Source organism: Arabidopsis lyrata (assembly GCF_000004255.2).
Source record: "Arabidopsis lyrata subsp. lyrata unplaced genomic scaffold ARALYscaffold_90, whole genome shotgun sequence".
Classification (NCBI taxonomy): domain Eukaryota; kingdom Viridiplantae; phylum Streptophyta; class Magnoliopsida; order Brassicales; family Brassicaceae; genus Arabidopsis; species Arabidopsis lyrata.
Genome location: NW_003302485.1, coordinates 1 through 20,558, shown reverse-complemented (window position 1 = coordinate 20,558; position 20,558 = coordinate 1). Strand labels below are relative to the sequence as shown.

General features: G+C 43.3%; 2 protein-coding genes and 2 pseudogenes across 2 annotated transcripts; 2 read left to right on the top strand and 2 right to left on the bottom strand.

Moving 5' to 3' along the window:
• Window positions 1–403: 403 nt before the first annotated feature.
• Window positions 404–2,618, bottom strand: LOC9298991 (cytochrome P450 93A2). Its single transcript, XM_021018114.1, is given in 5 exon segments — window positions 404–877; window positions 1,199–1,617; window positions 1,687–2,296; window positions 2,298–2,431; window positions 2,433–2,618. Coding segments are annotated over 5 exon segments (1,560 nt in total). The 3' UTR covers window positions 404–666.
• A 4,698-nt stretch (window positions 2,619–7,316) lies between these two features.
• On the top strand, window positions 7,317–9,211 carry LOC110226404 (annotated as a pseudogene).
• A 4,052-nt stretch (window positions 9,212–13,263) lies between these two features.
• LOC110226402 lies at window positions 13,264–15,626 on the bottom strand (annotated as a pseudogene).
• Window positions 15,627–19,831: 4,205 nt separating this feature from the next.
• On the top strand, window positions 19,832–20,550 carry LOC9298992 (alpha-barbatene synthase; the record flags this gene model as incomplete). The annotated part of the gene is made up of 2 exons (XM_021018097.1): window positions 19,832–20,126; window positions 20,205–20,550. Coding segments are annotated over 2 exons (641 nt in total), but the record flags the coding sequence as incomplete, so codon positions are not given.
• Window positions 20,551–20,558: the final 8 nt, after the last annotated feature.

Below are 20,558 nucleotides of genomic sequence, written 5' to 3'. Positions count from 1 at the left end.
TCGATTTGCTAATTAACAGAAGCCTATTAGTAGAAACACAATACCATTTATTTGTTCCATTTACCGACTTAACGATGTGCCTAAATTAGTAAAGGCAACAAAAGTTTAAGATTTAATAGAAAATAAACAAAAACAAAAATTGGTATATATTTGTCTAGATACAAAATTGAGACTTTGTTTCAACGGAACGGATAGTTGAAGCATTTTATGACATTTAAGGTTGCTTGTAATCCAGCTTTTGTTATGCTTATCGTTTGCTGCTCCATCACTTCATGAACCTTTGTGCCCAAATGTAACAATAATTTTCATCAAACACCAAATTTTAAACTAAGTTTCCTAAATTTCTATAGATCAAATGGATACAATATTTTTTTCACGCGATGAAGATACTGTACGCCTTTTATTAAAATCATACAAGATACAACACATATAAGTTATGGAGAATCTATTCCCGCAATAAAGACATTGTACGGCTTTTATTAAATCATACAGAACACAAATAAGCCCGCTGTATAACATTCAGTATTTCTTTGTGTTGAACTTGAAACTCTATAGGAGTTATGACCCTTACTAGCACACTCCTGCTTTTTCAGTTAAACAAAGGTCGAGACTTCTCCTCAATTATTTGAGTTCAGTCTAATTTTCGACCTAACAAGAGCAACGGAATCACGCTCTGTAAAGATAAAGATTTGGATCGGACAACCTTAGTACGGGCGCGGCAACAAGTGGATTCTTTAGCTCCAACACGATCCCAAACTTCTCCTCCACCTCCACTCTCTCTCCTTGTGGAATTTTCCAATCAAAAGAATGCAAAAACGTAGCGAGATTGTAAAGAACAACCCTCTCGCCCATGGCCATTCCCACACATATTCTACGCAGCCCCGGCTCAGATGGGTAGGGCGGAGGTGCGACGGTCCGGGGCTTTTTTTTTTTGAATAAAAAAATTTACATATAAAAAAAGGCCCAAATATTTTTTAAAAATATTATTAATATGAGAATTATATTTCAAGAGGCCTAATTATTTATAAAAAAATGTATAAAAAGGCCCAAAATTTTTAAAATAACAATTTTTACTATAAAAAATCCGCAAAATTTTTAAAAATTAAGTAAATTTTCTCTTTATATATAATAATAGGCCAAAAAAAAAATTTTTTGCCCTAAGGCTCTCAAATATATTGAGCCTGGGCTGATTCTACGACCAGACCCAAACGGTAAATAGTTGAAGTCATTTCCCTTGAAGTCATAAGAATTATCAAGAAACCTGTCGGGATCAAACTTTAGTGGATTCTCCCATACATTGGGGTTCCTATGGATCGCCCACACATTGATGAAAATCTTTGAATCTTTAGGGATGGTGAAGCCGCCCACCACGGTGGTTTTTGACGGTCGGCGAGGAACAAGGAGTGGAATAATCGTGTGAAGCCTTAGAGTTTCTTTCATAATGGCAAGAATGTATGGAAGTTTAGAGATGTGAGATTCGTCCACAACTTTTTCTTTGCCCACAACTTTGTCAAGCTCTTGTTGAGCTCTCTTCATGATATCCGGGTTGTGTAATAACTCGGCCATCGCGAATTCTATAACGTGCAGTGATGTGTCTGTACCACCGAGCACCATGTCCTATAAAAAACAAACAAACCATATTTAACAAATCTATTTGCGTTACCAGAGACAATTCTTTTAACTTACCATGAGCACGGCCTTGACATCGTTCATGGTCAAATTCGTCTTTTCATTTTCTTCATCCTTAACTTTCAACAAGACATCAAGAAAATCCCCAGCTCTCCCATCACTACTGTCCCTATCCTTCCCCAGCCGTTGGTTGATGATCCGGTCAAACATCTGATCCATCCTTTGAGCCGGTCTTTGCATACGCTTAACCAAACCCTGAAGATCAAACCGGCTCAAAACCGGAAAAAAGTCGGAGATATTGGGCACTAGCAGGAGGTCGTTCATCTCTCTAATCACCTCTAAGAACTCGGCCCCAACAACATCCCTCTCTTCTTCCTTAACCGTTGTGCCCCATAGCATCTGCGTAATAACATTCAACATCATCAAGAATATTTGTTCTCCCAGGTTAACCGGCGAACCGACCCGAGCCTGGTCCGCCAAATACCGGACGGTTTGCCGAGTCTCTTGTCGACGGAGTTCAGTGGAGGAATCCAACATGGCTTTGCTCAGTATCCTATTAACACATAGTTTCCTCAGCATCCGCCACTTTGGTCCATACGGCGACCAAATGATCTCCATACCACCATACGTATTGGCCGGAGCCACGGCTGGGACATCGTGGTTTGCGATCATTTGTTTTAAAAATCTCTTGGGCTACTTCAGAAGATGTGACCACAATTGCCAGCTTGGCCCCGAGCCAGAGTTTGAAAATGGGACCGTGCTTTTTAGCCATCCCTTGGAAGTAGGTGTGAAGCTCCGGTTGGAATTAATGGAAGGTTTCCGATAATGGGAAGGCCCCAAGGTCCCGGCGGCAACGGTGGAGACCGCCGTTTGTTTTTGGTGTAAAGCCAAAGAAACCAACAAACAGAGGATACAACTATCACAGTTAAACCATAGTCAAGTTGGTCCCTGCGACTTAGGTTCTTCAAAAGACTGGAAATGTCTGTCATTTTTTTCATAGATTTGATGTAGAGAATTGAGGAGCAGTTTTGATCTTCTTTTATAATAGGTCATCAAGTAGGACTTGATGAATTTTATTATTCTCTCCATTTAATAAAAAGTGTTGCTTTAATAAGACTTTACTGTTATATCACAAACCCCGTTGTTTTGTATTTTTAATACAGTTTTAAAGACTAAATATATATATATATTATCTTTATTATTTCAGCTCATTAACTAGAAATAGAAATTTACATAATTTTCTTAATTATATGTGAAATATGTCAAAATAATACTCTAAAGAGTATAATTTTGCTATGTTCAATGATAATAATTTTGTTTGCCTATTTTTAATCTGATATTTTGTTACTACTAGGTTTCTTGCGAGGACACAAATGTGTAAGAAACTTTGAATCAATTACGGATTTTACCATTTTTAAAGTGACATTTGTTGATTATGCTATTTTTGAAGAGTTTGTGGAATTTGTCATTTTTCATGTAACAAAATATGATTTAACATACGTTTTATCCGTTATGTTTGAGTTTCGTCGGTTCTGTTTGTTATTAGGGTTTAGTATTTAGTATAATGTACTTATTTTTGTAAAAAAAAATCATAATTACGTATATTCTTAAATGTTAAAAAATGGCATTTTCGTAAAAATTCAGTAAAAATCGTATTTTTGAAAGATTTTTCTAAAAAATGGCATTTTGAACAAAAATCCTAGAAACTTTAGACATTAAAAGAAAACATATCGCATTTTGACCAATTTTCTGATTAAACATTTATCGGTAAAATTTTGACCAAATTGTGATTATAAATTGAAATTTTCGTAGATTAGTCGAGATTTTTAGATCAATATATTTGGTTGATAAATGGTCAGAAAAATTTAAATGTTCTCGACAAATACTAATTTTCTTCGAAAAGTAGTTAATAATATATGACGAAAAGTATCCAACGTACATTGGTCAAAACTTATTGACCAATTACGACCACTTATGTAACCATTTGCAAGTGTTTGTAGCCATTTTAGAATGGTAAAAAAATATTCAAAAGTTTTCGACAAAATTTTGGTCAATACTTAGTCAAAAACATTTCGATGAAGCGTTTGTTGCAAAATGGCATAGAATATATGTTGTAAAATAATTTATAATATTGAAGTTATTTTGACCGTCCCACCACTCACCACTATCAAAAATATTTGGCAGTAAATTAGTCAAAAACAATTTTTTAATATCATTAGACCTAAACATAAATCTTTCGCACAAAAATAAAACAAAAACCTAAACATATGTTAATAGTCGTTACCAACCAGAAGTACCTTACTCATGAAGTTAATGATCACTATGTTTCTTAAATGCAATTGAGGAATCTTAGCATGATTAAGAGTAATTAGTGAATGAATTAGTAAGATAGAAGTGGATGAATTTATAATTAGGGGCTTAAACCACTAGATAATTGCTTCTAATTGACTTTTATAAATTGCATTTTTATCATTCATTTTGCTATTGTTTTATGCTTGTGGAAAAGTTTTAGCTTAGACACTTGTTTAGGTTGGTCACTCGCCTTTTGTTTATCTATTTCATTTGCATTGTAGGATATTAGTCTAAAGCCAAAATTTTGAATTGTCTTAGCTTAGTTTAATTCTTGTATTCTTAGTGTGCCAACTCTATTCATCGTGGATCGATATCCTATTATACTATAAAGATGTGCTTGCACCTGGGCATGGTTTAACATGGATTTAAAACTTGTGTTTTGAAACCAAAATAAATTCTCTATCAACTCTCAAGACTTTATATATATATTTGTACATAATGTCAATCAAGCAGGGAAAGATTGTTAAAGATCTATTTCTGTTATCTTTTAATTTATTAATTATAATTATTCTAGAATATTCTAAAGTTTAGGGGTTTTATGCTTTATTGTAAATAGCCTTCTAAGGCCTCATACGAAAGATTTAAAGAGGTTTTGATAAATCACTATGAAGGGTATTCTCAACCCCAATAACTTTTGCGAAAGTCCTGAGAAGTTGACTCTCAAACCCTAGTTTACGGATATTCTCTCAATCAACGGATCCAGTTCTATCCCTAAAAGTTTCCGCTTCGTCAACCAAATAGTACTCTTGGGTTAGTGAAGTGTCAGACTCCTAAAAGAGCAAGATGTCTGTTCCTTGAACTATTTGAGGCTTCTTGAGAATGATTACGTTATTAATCTTAAGGGAAAATTTACTAAAATAGATTACCCCATGAAGTACGCATATATAATTATATATACATATATGTATTCTTTAGTCGTTCATAAGCTATTAAATATGGAACACTGAGAAAATGATTAATTAGGGTATTGAGGAATCATAATTGATATAGAGAAAATCAGCTAAACTAGAATCCAAATATTAAAAGTATCCCATACACAAACGCATACGTCTCTATCTATGTATATGGTTCTCTTGAATACTATTCCACTCATTTGAAAAACAGTAGGACAGCCTCAGAGATTAAAATAGCTACCTAACGTCTATCAATAGAATCTCACGGACTCTTCAAAAAAGCAAAAGAAAGCAACAAGCTTTAATACTTGGGTCGTCTAGGACCAACAATGGAGCTTCGCTTTATACGAGTTCTTACGTTAAACAGATGAAGCAACTAGACGATAGGCTTAAAGAGGTTATTCCACAAATGGTATACTATCTAATATCTGGTATAGTCACGGACTCTTCACAAAAAAAAAAAAAAAAAAACAAGAAAAAAAAAAGAAAGCAACAAGCTTTGATAATTGGGTCTAGGGCCAACAATGGAGCTTCGCTTTATAAGAGTTCTTACGTTAAACAGATGAAGCAACTAGACAAGAGGCTTAAAGAGGTTGTTTCAAATATAGTATATTACCTAACATTTAGTACAGTCACGGACTCTGCAAAGTTTACACTGCAAATGCACTCAGCTACTACGTACATGAACGAACATGGAGTTACAAAAGAAGAAGCCAATAGAGAATTTGAAAAGATGAATGGAGATATGAACAAGAAACGAAGAGTGCTTGAAGATAAGTACCATGCCACGCCGAATTCTTATGCAATCCGTCAATTATGGACGTTCATTGGATGTTCTCTATACCGCGGATGATGTCTACAACCACCGTGAAGGAAAACTCAAGGAATATATGAGCCTTTTGCTCGTAGATCCCATACTTCTTTAGAGAGAGCTTGGGATGCATTATGTTTGTTACTTTTGGTTTTCAATCTCCAGTAAGAAAATCGTGTTATGTGATTTGCGGTTCTATTTGATCATAAGGGTTGTTGGACATGGGCTTTGCCCCCTATATGTTAGGGGGCCCAAAACAGATGGCACAAGTTTATAAGAAAGCCTTGATCACTATGAAGAGCCCATTAAGCCCGGAAGGGCAAAACCGTCATTTACAGTGGAGACAGAAGGAATTTTAGGGTTCCTGTTCCCTATAAATAGTCAGAAGCATTATTGGGAACAGGATCCGATCCAGAGGTTATTAACCAGCAGACAAGAAGAATCGCTGCCTAGCCCGAAATCGTTGCCTAGCCCGACATCGTCGCCTAGCCCGAGTTTCGCCGCTTCGCTTGTTTTCGTATTCTGTCTCTCTGTTCCGTACGTTAAGTGTTCGGCTCGGCGGATAGTCTATAACCGCCGCCGCGAAAACTTACATTCTGTAATCTCTCGATCGCTTATATCGTTAATAAAAGGACTAGCTCCGTTCACCCCCAAAATCTCGTATATTATCATTGTTACAACCTAGGTACAAACAATTGGCGCCCACCGTGGGGCACAGTTCGAAGCTATCCTTTTTTGACGAGACAATGAACACTGAATCTCAAACGCTCCGCGACGACATGACGGACACCTCAAGCGACCGAGGAACTGACATCGGCGCGCCAGCAGCGCCCGACGCGCCAGGATTACCTCCCCTGAACCCAGTAGCTGCCCGCGCTGAGCTAGATCCCTCGCGCCGCCTCTTGTTCACACCAAACACAGGGATGGAGTCTGATGCTGCTCACGCCGTCCCGGCTCCTGGGGCACCTACTGCACTCGCCGTAGCAGCCGCAGCTGGAGCAGCCACTACAGTAGGAGCAACCGAATGCACCGCACCAGGACGTACCCGAGCCGCACACCAAGGCACCCACATGGACGATCTCGTTCAGACCATCCTGGATAGGCTCGACAACCAAGACGCGCGGACCACAGAACGGATCGACGCCCTCGTAGCAGCACAAGTCGCTTCCCAGAGCCAGATCGAACGACTACGACGCCGAAGACGTACTTCCCAACCCCACGATAACCAAGAAGAGCTGCAGTCTCCACGAACCCCGGTGGCCGGAGGCATAGAAGTTCAACGACGCGGCCCAGCATCTATCATCGTCGGATCCATCGACGAACATCCCCGCCAGAATTTGCCTCACGGCCAAAACATGCAGAGCGCCCCCAATTTGCCGCACGGCTATACTATGCAAAGCGCCCAGAACATGCACTACGGCCCCAATTTGCCGAGCGCCCATCATTCACAGCACGTTCACCATCTGCAAAGCGGCCATCATCTTTTGACCGGGCATAATCAGCCGAGCGGGCACAATCTGCTTAGCAACCGAGCCGCGGACTCCGGACGACTCTTGCCTGGTGGACCCTTTACCGGTGACAACCATTCTCATGATCAGGAGCTTACACGGTTGAACGCTTTAATAAGAGACATGTCCTCAAAAATGCATCGGGCCACTACCGCGGCACCGGAACTAGAAAAGGTTTTGGAAGAGACACAACGCTCGCCGTTCACAGCACGCCTCTCGGCTGTCCATGTTCGTTATGTTAACAAAGTTAAACTGGTCCCATACAACGGCCTCACCGACCCGAAAATCTTCCTCAAGTCAATGTGCATCGCCATCAATCGCGCGCATTTCACCGCTGAAGAAAGCGACGCTGGGAGTTGCCAACTGTTCGTGGAAAATTTGACAGGGGACGCGCTAAATTGGTTCTCACGACTCGAAGTTAACTCAATCAATAGCTATCGCGAACTAACGGCCGTTTTCCTACAGCACCACTCGGTTTTCATGATCAAGGAAGCCACGAACGCCGATCTTTGGACCATGTCTCAGAAAGAGAGCGAACCGCTTAGAACATTTATTGAGAGGTTCAAGAAGGTTGTGTCTAACATAGCCATTACCGATGATGCGGCAATCGGCGCCCTTCGAAATGCTTTATTATTCGGGTCACGGTTCAGGAAAGACCTTATTATCGCTCGGCCCTCCACACTGGACGATGCTCTGCACCGAGCGAACCGTTATATCGAGATCGAAGAAGAGAAGGCCGCAATGGTGGACCGCCAGCCGAAAGCATCTAACTCAAAGGATAAAGCTCGCGAAGAACGTTATGAACCTCGACAGCATTATGATCGCGAATATGCTAAGAACGATAAAGGAAAGAAAAACTCGTCATTCGCCATCAACGGCCAGGACCCAAAATCAAACACCCCTTGGAACAAGTACTACCGCGACGCTGACTCGAAACGCTCTTATTGCAAATTTCATAAATTCGCGGGTCATTCCACCGACGATTGCCGGCAACTTCAGCTCTTGGTACTCTCTAAGTTCAAAAACGGTAGCATCGAAGTCGAGCACGATCAACGCAAACGCGATGATAGAGAACGCAATGAAGAGCCCAATCAATTAGAGCAGGCACGCAGAGCCGTCCAAAAGCTGCCTGGCCCCCCTAAGAGGAATCACGACGCGCCGCGGCAGGACGACGCACCTGTCCCTCGGCGGAAAATTCACATGATAATGGGCGGCCTAACGACTTGTCGGGATTCCGTCCGTTCAATCAAGAATTACCGACGCCAAGCAGAAGTACAGCGCTATCGGATTGACGGCGGTACGCCAGCCTTCGCCAATACCGACCCGATCACGTTCACCGAAGCCGATGCGTCTAGCCTCACGGTACCGCATAACGATCCATTAGTCGTCGAATTAATAATCGGGGAAAGTGTTGTCACCAAGGTGCTTGTTGACACAGGTAGCTCAGTCAATGTCATTTTCAAAGATGTTCTAATACAAATGGAGGTGGATCTACGCACGGTTGAACAAGACGTTCAACCACTAACTGGATTTGATGGAGACACGGTAATGACGGTTGGAACCATTGTGCTTCCCATTTACGTTGGCGGTACGATGAATTGCTTCAACTTTGCTATCGTCGATAAACCTATAGTCTACAACGTTATCCTCGGTACACCTTGGCTGCACAAAATGAGGGCCGTCGCCTCGACTTACCATCAATGTGTTAAATTTCCAACCATGCACGGCATCCACACATTACGCGGCGATCCGTCAGTCGCGCGTACTTGCTTTCTCATCGAGAAACGACTTCGAAACGCCAAGGCTTTCGTCATTGCCGAGCCCAGCCATCCGCTAGATGCACGACAAGCCCCTCAAACTGAATCTGTCATTCAGGTTAACATCGACACGACCGATCCTTCCCGTTGTGTCGGCGTTAGCGCCGATCTCCCGCTAGTTTTGAAAGATGAACTCGTGGAATTCTTACGCCAGAATGCTACGACTTTTGCTTGGACAATCGACGATATGCCTGGCATTGATCCCAACGTAACCTGCCACGAACTCAATGTCGACCCAACTTTCAAGCCGATCAAGCAGAAACGAAGGAAGCTTGGTCATGATCGTACAGCCGCAGTAAACGAAGAGGTAGCAAAACTGCTCGCCGCCGGGTCTATTGTCGAAGTTCGTTATCCTGATTGGTTGAGCAATCCTGTGGTCGTCAAGAAGAAGAACGGCAAATGGCGTGTCTGCGTCGATTTCACCGACCTTAACAAAGCATGCCCGAAAGATAGCTTTCCTCTCCCGCGAATAGATCAGATCGTCGAGGCCACTGCTGGCAACGAATTGCTCTCATTCATGGATGCGTTTTCTGGTTACAATCAAATCCTTATGCATAAGAATGATCGGGAGAAAACAGCATTCATTACCGAACAAGGAACCTTCTGCTACAAAGTCATGCCATTCGGGTTGAAGAACGCCGGAGCAACGTATCAACGACTAGTTAACCGAATGTTCGAAAAGCAGCTTGGCCGAACGATGGAGGTCTACATCGACGACATGCTCGTCAAATCAACCCAGGCCGCCGAACACGTCAATCATTTGAAGCAATGTTTTGAAATACTCAACAAATACGACATGAAGCTGAATCCTGCCAAATGCACATTCGGCGTAACGTTAGGCGAATTCCTGGGATATCTCGTCACCCAGCGCGGCATAGAAGCTAACCCGAAACAAATCTCGGCACTCATCAATCTTCCTTCCCCAAGGAATACCCGCGAAGTTCAACGTCTCACCGGCCGTATCGCGGCGCTCAACCGTTTTATCTCTCGTTCGACTGATAAATGTTTGCCTTTCTACCAGCTTTTGCGAAGTAACAAACGATTCAAATGGGATGACAAGTGCGAAGAGGCTTTCAAACAGTTGAAAGACTATCTATCATCCCCTCCGGTCCTCGCAAAGCCCGACCAGGGAGAAACGTTAAACCTCTACATCGCTATCTCTGGGTCAGCAGTCAGCGGTGTTCTAATTAAAGAAGACCGAGGTGAGCAACGTCCTATCTTCTATGTAAGCAAGACACTCGATGGTGCCGAACTGCGGTATCCCACTCTCGAAAAGCTCGCCTATGCAGTAGTCATCTCGGCCAGAAAACTCAGACCTTACTTTCAATCGCACACAGTTGAAGTTCTCACGAATCAGCCTCTGCGAACGATTCTTCACAGTCCGAGCCAATCCGGCAGACTAGCAAAATGGGCCGTCGAGTTAAGCGAATTCGATATCGAATACAAAACTCGCACATGCGCAAAATCTCAAGTCCTCGCTGACTTTCTCGTAGAACTCTCTCCCGAACTCGAACCTGGCGTTGCACCAATCGAAAAATGGACATTGTATGTAGATGGCGCATCTTCCAAGCACGGGTCCGGAATCGGCGTTCGTCTAGCCTCGCCGACGGGCGAAATACTCGAACAGTCATTTCGTCTTGCTTTCTCCGCATCAAACAATGAAGCCGAATATGAAGCGTTAATTGCCGGTCTACGCCTTGCACATGGGATTGGAGTTAAAAATATACAAGCCTTCTGCGACTCCCAACTTGTTGCAAACCAATTCAGCGGCGATTATGAAGCAAAGAACGACCGCATGGACGCTTATCTGAAGATCGTTCGCGACCTTTCTCTGAACTTTGATCTCTTTGAGCTCACCAAAATTCCTCGCAGCGATAATGCACCGGCCGACGCGTTAGCAACGCTCGCTTTTACTTCAGACCCTGACCTTCGCCGCATCATTCCCGTCGAAAGCATTGACCGTCCTAGCATCGACCTTCATTCAACACCCGCTGTTTTGGCTGATGCATCACCTGTTCCCCCAGCCGTCGCGCTTGGCGACACAATAATCAACACACCAGCCGCGACCCCGAGCATCGTCTTACTCATCGTCGAACCCACACTGGCCGAATCTACAACGCCGAACGCATCCGCCGCCCCGGCCGATGCGAACTGGATCGACGAAATACGTAACTACATTGCCGATGGTATCGTTCCGACAGATAAATGGGCAGCTCGACGCCTACGAGCTCGCAGCGCGCAGTACACACTCATGGATGGCAATCTTTTTCGATGGACTGCAGCAGGAACACTTCTCACTTGCATCACCAGTAGCGAGACGAACGATATCATGCGCGAAGTTCACGAAGGCGCAGGCGGGAACCATTCTGGAGGACGAGCTCTTGCACTTCGGATCAGGAAAACCGGCCATTTTTGGCCAACTTTGAATTCTGACTGCGAGAAATTCGTCGCAACTTGCGAGAAATGCCAGCGTCACGCCCCGTTCATACACGTTCCAACCCAACTTCTCCGAACAGCTTCACAACCTTATCCCTTCATGCGATGGGCAATGGATATCGTCGGCCCCCTTCCCGCGTCCCGGCAAAAGAAGTACATTCTCATCATGACAGACTACTTCACCAAGTGGGTCGAGGCCGAGTCGTACGCCAAAGTTCAATCCAAGGAAGTCCAGAATTTTGTTTGGAAGAACATAATCTGCCGGCATGGGGTACCTTACGAAATTGTTACGGACAATGGAACTCAGTTCACTTCGCTCCAGTTCGAAGGTTTTTGCGCCCGTTGGCGAATTCGCTTGAGTAAGTCCACGCCACACTATCCACAGGGTAATGGTCAAGCTGAAGCAACAAACAAGACCATTCTTGACGGGATCAAAAAACGTCTTGAAGCAAAAAAAGGAGTCTGGGCCGACGAACTCGATGGTGTCCTCTGGTCGCACCGTACGTCGCCGCGCCGCTCTACTGGATGTACGCCGTTTTCCTTAGCCTACGGAATGGAAGCTCTCGCCCCTGCAGAAATTGGCGCCCCGACGCTCCGGCGCTCCATGCTCGTTCACAATTCCACTCTCAACGATCAAATGCTCCGAGATAGTCTCGACTGCCTTGAGGAAGAACGGGATAAAGCGCTTCTCCGCATCCAAAACTATCAGCATGCAGCAGCCAAGTTCTACAACAAAAAGGTCAAGCCTCGCCATTTCACCGAAGGTGACCTCGTCCTCCGCAAAGTATTCGAAAATACAGCAGAATTAAACGCTGGCAAACTAGGCGCCCACTGGGAAGGACCTTACCTTATCTCCAAGATCGTCAAACCAGGGGTCTACGAACTCCTAACTATGGAAGGCACTCCAGTTCCCCGCTCGTGGAACTCCGCAAACCTGAAACGTTACTATTACTAGGCGCAACCGCGCCAACAAAAAAAAATCGCTCGATCTACCGAGCTTACCCGCTCGATCTACCGAGCTTACCTTTGTAATATGAACTACGAATGGCTTGATCCCTTTCTAAGGGTACGTAGGCAGTCCTTCACGGGACACAGCTATCAAAAAAAAAAAAAAAAAATTTTTCTTCTTTCTTTTTCAAAACATAAGTACAAGCTCGCAAAGCACGGTATCATTAACGAGCTCTTTCGGACGAGTCCGTCTCGCCGATCGCCTGGCTCCCGCATCGTCGCCCTGGCCAGGCGCACGATTTTGAAACGCGTTCCGCATGGATGCAGTGGCGAAATAATCCACAACTTTACTTTGTAAAGTTTAAAAGCCGAGCCCAGTCTCGCACAACAGCTAGCAGGCGGCCGAACAAATAAGCCGAGCTCCGGCCTGCACATTCTCGCCGACCTCAAAGCACCCACGGGGTAAGCCGGACACCAGAGCCGCACCTAAAAAGTACGACGAGTCCGTCTCGACTACATCTTCTTAAGCTCGGCTTTTCGAAACATATACAGGATAAGCCAAGAGACGTCTTGCCCCGCAAAGTATATATCGGAGCCGGGCCATGTATCACACTCGTTTTACAATAAGCGTGTCCGAGCTACGCCTCGCACAAAAACAACAATGATAACCAAAAACAAGAAACAGCAAAGTCAAAATAATCACCAAGTCATGAGACTAAAAGGAAACAAACGAAGTTCATAGCAAAGACCCAACAGAGGGCCGAAAATACATAACGCCGGTCCAACGAGCCACAAACGGCCGGACAAAGTTCATAACAACGAAAGAAAGGGAAATAAAACGAAAGCATACGAGACAAGTAATAGGCGAATCACTCATTGGCACCTCTAGCGCCGTTTCTCGGTGGCATCTGAAGAGGGTCGAGGTCGCTCTCGAAAATGTCCGGAACCACAATCTCGTCAAACTTTCGCTGCCAAGCCGGACGATCCGCCGCCAATCTCGCCATCCTCTCCTCAGGAATAACCGTCCCTTTCTTGATCATCTTCTCAAGGCATTCCTGGATCCCTTTCACCTGGCAGAGCGTATACTTAGGAATACTCTGGGCTCGCAGACCGATTATATGTTTTCTCATCCGCTCTATGCGAGCATGGTTATCCGCGATCTCAACTTCCGCCTTGTGACGCTCTACTGCAGCAATCTCGTCACAAGCCTTCCTAAGCCTCGTAACCTCCGACGCAAGTTTCGCTTTAGCAGCCTTGAGTTGCTCCCTAAGTTCGCTTATCGTCAAATCGAGACCACCAACCTTCGCTTTCTCGGACTCGTAGTCCCCCGTACGAGCAGCGACGGACCTCTTGGCAGCCTCCAGAGCAGCCTTGAGCAGATCATTCTCCCTCATAGCGGCCCTCACCTTCTCCTCATAAAAACCGACCAAGCGGTTCATCTGGCTCAGCGACTGTAAGATAGGGAAAGTCAGAAACCGGAGACACACGTAAATACTAAAGGAACGCAAAGCCAGGAGAAACAAACCTGAAAACCCCGACGAGCTACATCACGATAGAGATCCGCCCCAAGAAGAGAATCGACGCGAGGAAACTCAACGAAATCACCGCGAATCTTACTCGCCAACTCCGCGCAAGCATCCCCATCATTATGAAACATGTGATTCTTCGCGCCGTAGTTGAAAGAAAACGAATGATCGACTCCTTCACGGGCTTCCCGAACTGGTTCATCGCGCCTGGCAGATCTTCCGACGTTCGACGGCCTAGCTTCTGAACTGCGACGCGAAGTCCTCTTCCGCGAATGTCCACCCCCGGCAGATGGAGGAGCACTCCCCGTCACCCCTCTCGAGACTTTCTTCCCAGCACGAGCGGCATCCACTTCCGCCGACCTAGCTCGACGAGACGCATCCGGCACGGCACGCGCGTTTTCTGCCTCGACCACCTCGACGACCACATCTTGACCCGTCTCGTCAGCCAACCCCTGCGGACCGTCCCCGAGCAAAGGCACGACATCTTCATCAAACTGATCAGCGTAACTTGGAAGAACGCAATCACCCATCCTCAAACACGAGTAGGAACCTACAAGAAAAATTCTACGTAAGAAACGCAATAGCGAGGGCCTAGACGAACGTAAGAACGATAAAAGAACACTCACAAGTACGAAAATGATCAAGAACGTGCGGCCAAAATAAAGCTCTCTTCGCCTGTAGAATATCAAGACTTGAACGATCACCGTCAGTCAACCCGTCTGGCCGTTCTGCAAACCTTGCAGTACCAACAAAAAGGAATTTATCAATAATCAGCGAAGGAACAAACCTTGTCGAAGCCGGACCAACTAAGAACTACCAGGATCCATCTTCCACACGTTATCACAAGACAGATGAATATCTTCAACCGACGCTTCGTTTAACTTCACAAAGAAGTAACGTTTCCTCCAATCATTTGTCTTCTTCTTAGCACCGTAAACAATCTTAAAACGTCGCCTCGAACTTGCGCAAACAATGCCCGGATTTTTCTGTCCAATCGAAAACGTAGTAACCTCTTCGAAAAGGTTAAGATTCACAACTATACTCTCCTCCGCCGCCATTATTACGAGACCGACCGCATTCCGAATGCTAGCCACAGACAGCTGAGAAAACGCAATATTCCGCCGACTACAATAACTCGTGAGAAATTCAGGAAGAGGAAACCAGAGCCCGCACTTAGTGAAGTAAGGTTCGTAAACACATATGTATCCATCAGGACAATCAGAAGGACGTTCGTGCGCTTCGGGCACAAGAAACTCTACGCCGGCAGGCAGCTGACATTGTGTAAACATTTTCTTCAACGATTTCAAAGTGCTCACCGACTTCCCATGACCGTGCGAGAAACAAGTCTCGTTAGAACTCTTTTCAATCACTGCTTCGGCTTTCCTACAACGATTCTTACGAGGATTAGTAGTCGCGCTCGGAGCCCTCAAATCCATCACGATCGGTGTCACCTCGCGAACCAAGTGCTCAAAAACCTTTCCACGACGACGACTGGAACTTGGCCCGGCCTCCACATTCTCCGGAGCTAATAGACTGTCGAGATATTGCGCATCTTCCTCATCCAAATCAGCAAGAGTATCATCAGCCTCCGACTGTCCTAACCATACACCTTGGTCCGCACCAAAACCATCCAACGTTTGCTCTAATTGACGATATTCGTCAACCGCCAACTCTTCGCGAACGTAGTCTTCCGGGAAACGAGACATCGAATGGAACCTTGCAAAAACAACCAAGACACGAATCAGAGACTCGTCACGAACTAAACCGAACCGGCCGCGGTTTAGGCCCACCTCGCGAACGACGAAACTTCAACACCATTCCGCCACATTACAGTGATAATTCAACAAGGGAGCTCAACGGAGAATGTGGCACGACAAACTTGTCGCGAGGCCCCAAGGCAACTCCCGTTTCCCGCGGCAACGATGCGACAAAGCATGACGAGGACCATACGAAAAGAAGGCGCGGCACGGCACGGCTCGGCGGGGCAACTCCGGCGCGTCCCGCGGTGCGGCGCTTCATGGTTCGGTGCGACGCGGCGCGGTACTTCATGGTTTGGCGCGACGCGGCACTTTGAGGATTGGCACAACGTCTCGTGGTTCGGCGCGGCGTGAGATCGTCGGCTCGGCAACCCGTGGCATCAAGAGATACGTCAAGCGGCGGCACAACGGCAATCCGTGGCACCAAGAGATACGTCAAGCGGCGGCACAACGGCAACTCGCGGCACGGCAGCAGCCAACCCGCGGCACGGCAATCGACCCGCGGCACGGCAGCAGCCAACCCGCGGCGCGGCAATCGACCCGCGGCACGACAAGACCGGCGGCACAACAATCAGCCCGCGGCACGGCAACCCTGGTGGCACGTCGCCTTGACCCGCGGCACGTCGCCTTGACCCGCGGCACGTCGCCTTGACCCGCGGCACGTCGCCTTGACCCGCGGCACGCCCCTTGACCCGCGGCACGTCGCCTAGACCCGCGGCACGCCGATGAAACCCGCGGCACGTCCCCTTGACCCGCGGCACGTCGCCTAGACCCACGGCACACCAATGAAACCCGCGGCAAAACGTCTTCACGCGACACGTCGCCTAGACCCGCGGCACGCCAACGCACCAACGGACCCCAAAGACCAAAATCAAACAAAAGATTAGAGAGGGAGAAAGAATTTTACCTTGTTGAGAAGAAGAAGTGAAGAAAAGTGAAAGTGAGGGGAAAGAGGCATATTTATAAGGAGGAGACATTGCACATTTACCGAGGTAAAAACTATTGACCTAATTCTCTGGATACACAACCTAGCCCGTCTCGAAAAACGTGTCGAAGCCACGAATCTCCCGAGAAGTTTTCGGTTCGTCTCGGAAAACGGGCTGAAGTCACAGAATCACCCGGAGAAGTTTCGGTTCGCCTCGAAAAACGTGCTGAAGTTACTGTTCACCCGGAGAAATTTCGGTTCGCCTCGAAAAACGTGCCGAAGTCACAAAATCTCCCGGAGAAGTTTCGGTTCGCCTCGAAAAACAAGCAAAGGCTACAAGACGATTCATTCAAGTCAGACTCTGTTTTGCGCCCAACTAACATATTTCAACCTCAAAGACATGCCCGTCAAGCTCAAGCATACTCTCGCACAACGGACTAAGGGGGGGGCTTATTATTGGACATGGGCTTTGCCCCCTATATGTTAGGGGGCCCAAAACAGATGGCACAAGTTTATAAGAAAGCCTTGATCACTATGAAGAGCCCATTAAGCCCGGAAGGGCAAAACCGTCATTTACAGTGGAGACAGAAGGAATTTTAGGGTTCCTGTTCCCTATAAATAGTCAGAAGCATTATTGGGAACAGGATCCGATCCAGAGGTTATTAACCAGCAGACAAGAAGAATCGCTGCCTAGCCCGAAATCGCTGCCTAGCCCGACATCGTCGCCTAGCCCGAGTTTCGCCGCTTCGCTTGTTTTCGTATTCTGTCTCTCTGTTCCGTACGTTAAGTGTTCGGCTCGGCGGATAGTCTATAACCGCCGCGGCGAAAACTTACATTCTGTAATCTCTCGATCGCTTATATCGTTAATAAAAGGACTAGCTCCGTTCACCCCCAAAATCTCGTATATTATCATTGTTACAACCTAGGTACAAACAAGGGTTGTGTGATTGATCATATATTATCCCTACAATAAAATGTTGACGTGTTTGATTTTCATATATGAATCTTTTTTCTCTCTTAATAATCAATGTTGAATTAGTATGGTCAAGTCAATTTCATTATTCACATAATTAATTGTCTTTTCTTATAATAAATCGTATCGACTGTTTATTCAATTATTCAAACATAAAATGGAGTCTTTTCTTATAATAAATCATATTATAACGAGAAAACAGAGTCTCCAACCACCACAATTTTTACAATAGAAACCATATATGTATTATGACTCAATTAAGCATCCAAGTTTTAGAACAAAATATATGTTATTTGGGTAATATTCCCTCTATTTCATAATATAAAATGTTTTGGCTAAAAAGCACAGAGTTTAAATAACTAATTAATTTTTTTTAACATTAAAGCATAACTTAATATATAGCTAAACATACAATCATGATAAAATTTACTGCTTAATACAAATAGTCACAAAATTATAGTATATATATATATATTAAATTTTTAACAGAGAAACTTGATTTTTTTTTGTAAAACATCAAAAGTTGTGAAACAAATCAAAATGTTTAAAACATCATATATTATATTAATAAATATTAAAAAAGTATTTGACAAAAGAAAAGAACTATTATATGACAGCGTTTATAAAAAAACAGAACAGTTGATGAAGCCTTTTCCAATTTGGGACATTGCATATGTGAGCATCTTGTAAATATACATACACATATAAACTATATAAACCATACATATATATATATATATATATATATATTATTTTATCAACAACATGCTTAAGTATAAGTATATAATATATAACTATTTCACAGTTGAACGCATATGCATATACATATATTCAGGCCCGGCTTAGCACATGTGCTAGGAGTGCTAGGGCACAGGGTCCTAGGGTCCAATTTTTTTTTTTTTTTTTTATATTTTTTTCATACAAAAATCCCAACTTTTTTTACAAAATAACTAACTAAATAAAAAATTATACCTTAAAAATCCCAAATTTTGTTAAAAACAATATGAAAAGATCCAAATTTAAGAAAATAACATTTCTATAATTAAAAACCACAATTATTTGAAAACAAATTTGGTATTTTTTTAAAGAAATTTTTTGTCTAAGGACCCTTAATTTCTTTAGGACAGGTCTAGCACAGGGTCTCGTCAATAATTGAGCCGGCCCTGCATATATTGTTATCAACAACATGCATAATAATAAATATAGAATGTAATTGGGATTTTATATTCTGTAACCATTAACTCTCATCACGTGCTATATATATGTCTGGTGCTTGCAAATTGTCCACCATCGCCAGATCTCTCTATTTGTTTTCTCTTGATCTCTCTTTTTCCTTCTCTCTTTCTTTCTTATCTCACGAGTCACGAATATGGAAAGAGGAAGAAACCTTGATCAGAAAAGCTACTTCTTAATATTGCCACATTCTCAATGGAGTGATCACTTCTTTACTGTTTCTATCACTGACTCGGTGAGTCAATCTTATATATTGTTGACAAGAAAATAAGCAATGTATATATTTTTTCATATGATAGGCGCCTATTTGCATGGGTGGATGGATGGATCTATATGGTGATGAATAATATACCACTAGGCACTAGCTAGTATATATTTTTTACGTTTTGAAATTTCACTTCTTCTTTTTTTTTATTATTCGAATTATTTTTCAAGTTATCACGTTTTTATGTTTTTGAAAAATTATTACGCTATATGTTATTAGCGTATTAAAAATTATAACTGCGTAGACAACTTTTTAGAACTCTGGCTATAATATCAATATTTTTTATTTTTCTTCCTTTTAAAATGAAATTTAATTCACTTTTCAACTCATTTTCGTAATATTATTGTAGACTTATAGTTATGTATATTGATTATTGAAGTATTGGTTTATCTTTTCCGTAGATGAATTTGGGATATTAATTAACGGTAAGAATTTTATAATATTATTATAAATTTATATATTGTTTGTTCCCTAGCAAATTATAAATTTGTATTTGTCCATGTCCATTAGAACACCATTATTGGTGGTATCTTAGATGGTTCTTACCTTATTATCTTGAAATTAAACATTGGAAAATAAATCAAAACAGATTAAAATGCTAAGATTGGACTCTTAGCTAAGAACTTTTGGAAGTGTTAAGAGCTAAGATTTGACTCTTAATTTATAAAAACCAAAATTTTAATCTTAAACAATGTTAAGAGCTAAAGTTAAGAACTCACCGTTAATGATGGTCTTAGATGTCTATATAAGGATTTTGACCTTTATCTATCAACTTTCAGGATTTAGATGTCCTTGCAAGAGAAATTGAGGAATTCAAACCTAAAGTGAGAGAGAATATATTTAGTTTGTCTTCCGATGCAATAAAGAGGAAGATACTTTCGATCCATTTGCTGATCAACCTTGGTCTCTCTTATCATTTTGAGAACGAGATCGAAGAGACCTTAAAAGAGGCTTTTGAAAAGATAGAAAATTTGATCGCTGATGAAAATGATTTGTACACAATCTCAATCATGTTTCGAGTTTTCAGAACATATGGTCACAACATGTTGTCCGGTACGGATATTTTAAGCATGTCATTAGATTTTTGATATACATTTTAAAAAACAATTTTTTTTTTTTTTTTTTATGTAGATGTTTTCAACAGATTCAAAGGAAACAACGGCGAGTTCAAGGAAAGTTTAATAGAAAACGTTAAGGGTATGCTAAGCCTCTACGAAGCTGTGCACTTTGGGACAACGACGGATCATATGTTGGATGAAGCATCACGCTTCACATTAGACCACTTGGAGCCACTAACTACAGGTCACACAGCGATCCCACTACATATTTTAAAGCTTATACGCAAAGCTCTTCACATACCTCAGCACCGGAACAGCCAAGCTCTAGTTGCAAGAGCGTATATTTCTTTCTATGAACAAGAAGAGGACCACGATGAAACACTGCTCAAGCTAGCCAAGCTCAATTTCAAGTTTTTGCAGCTTCATT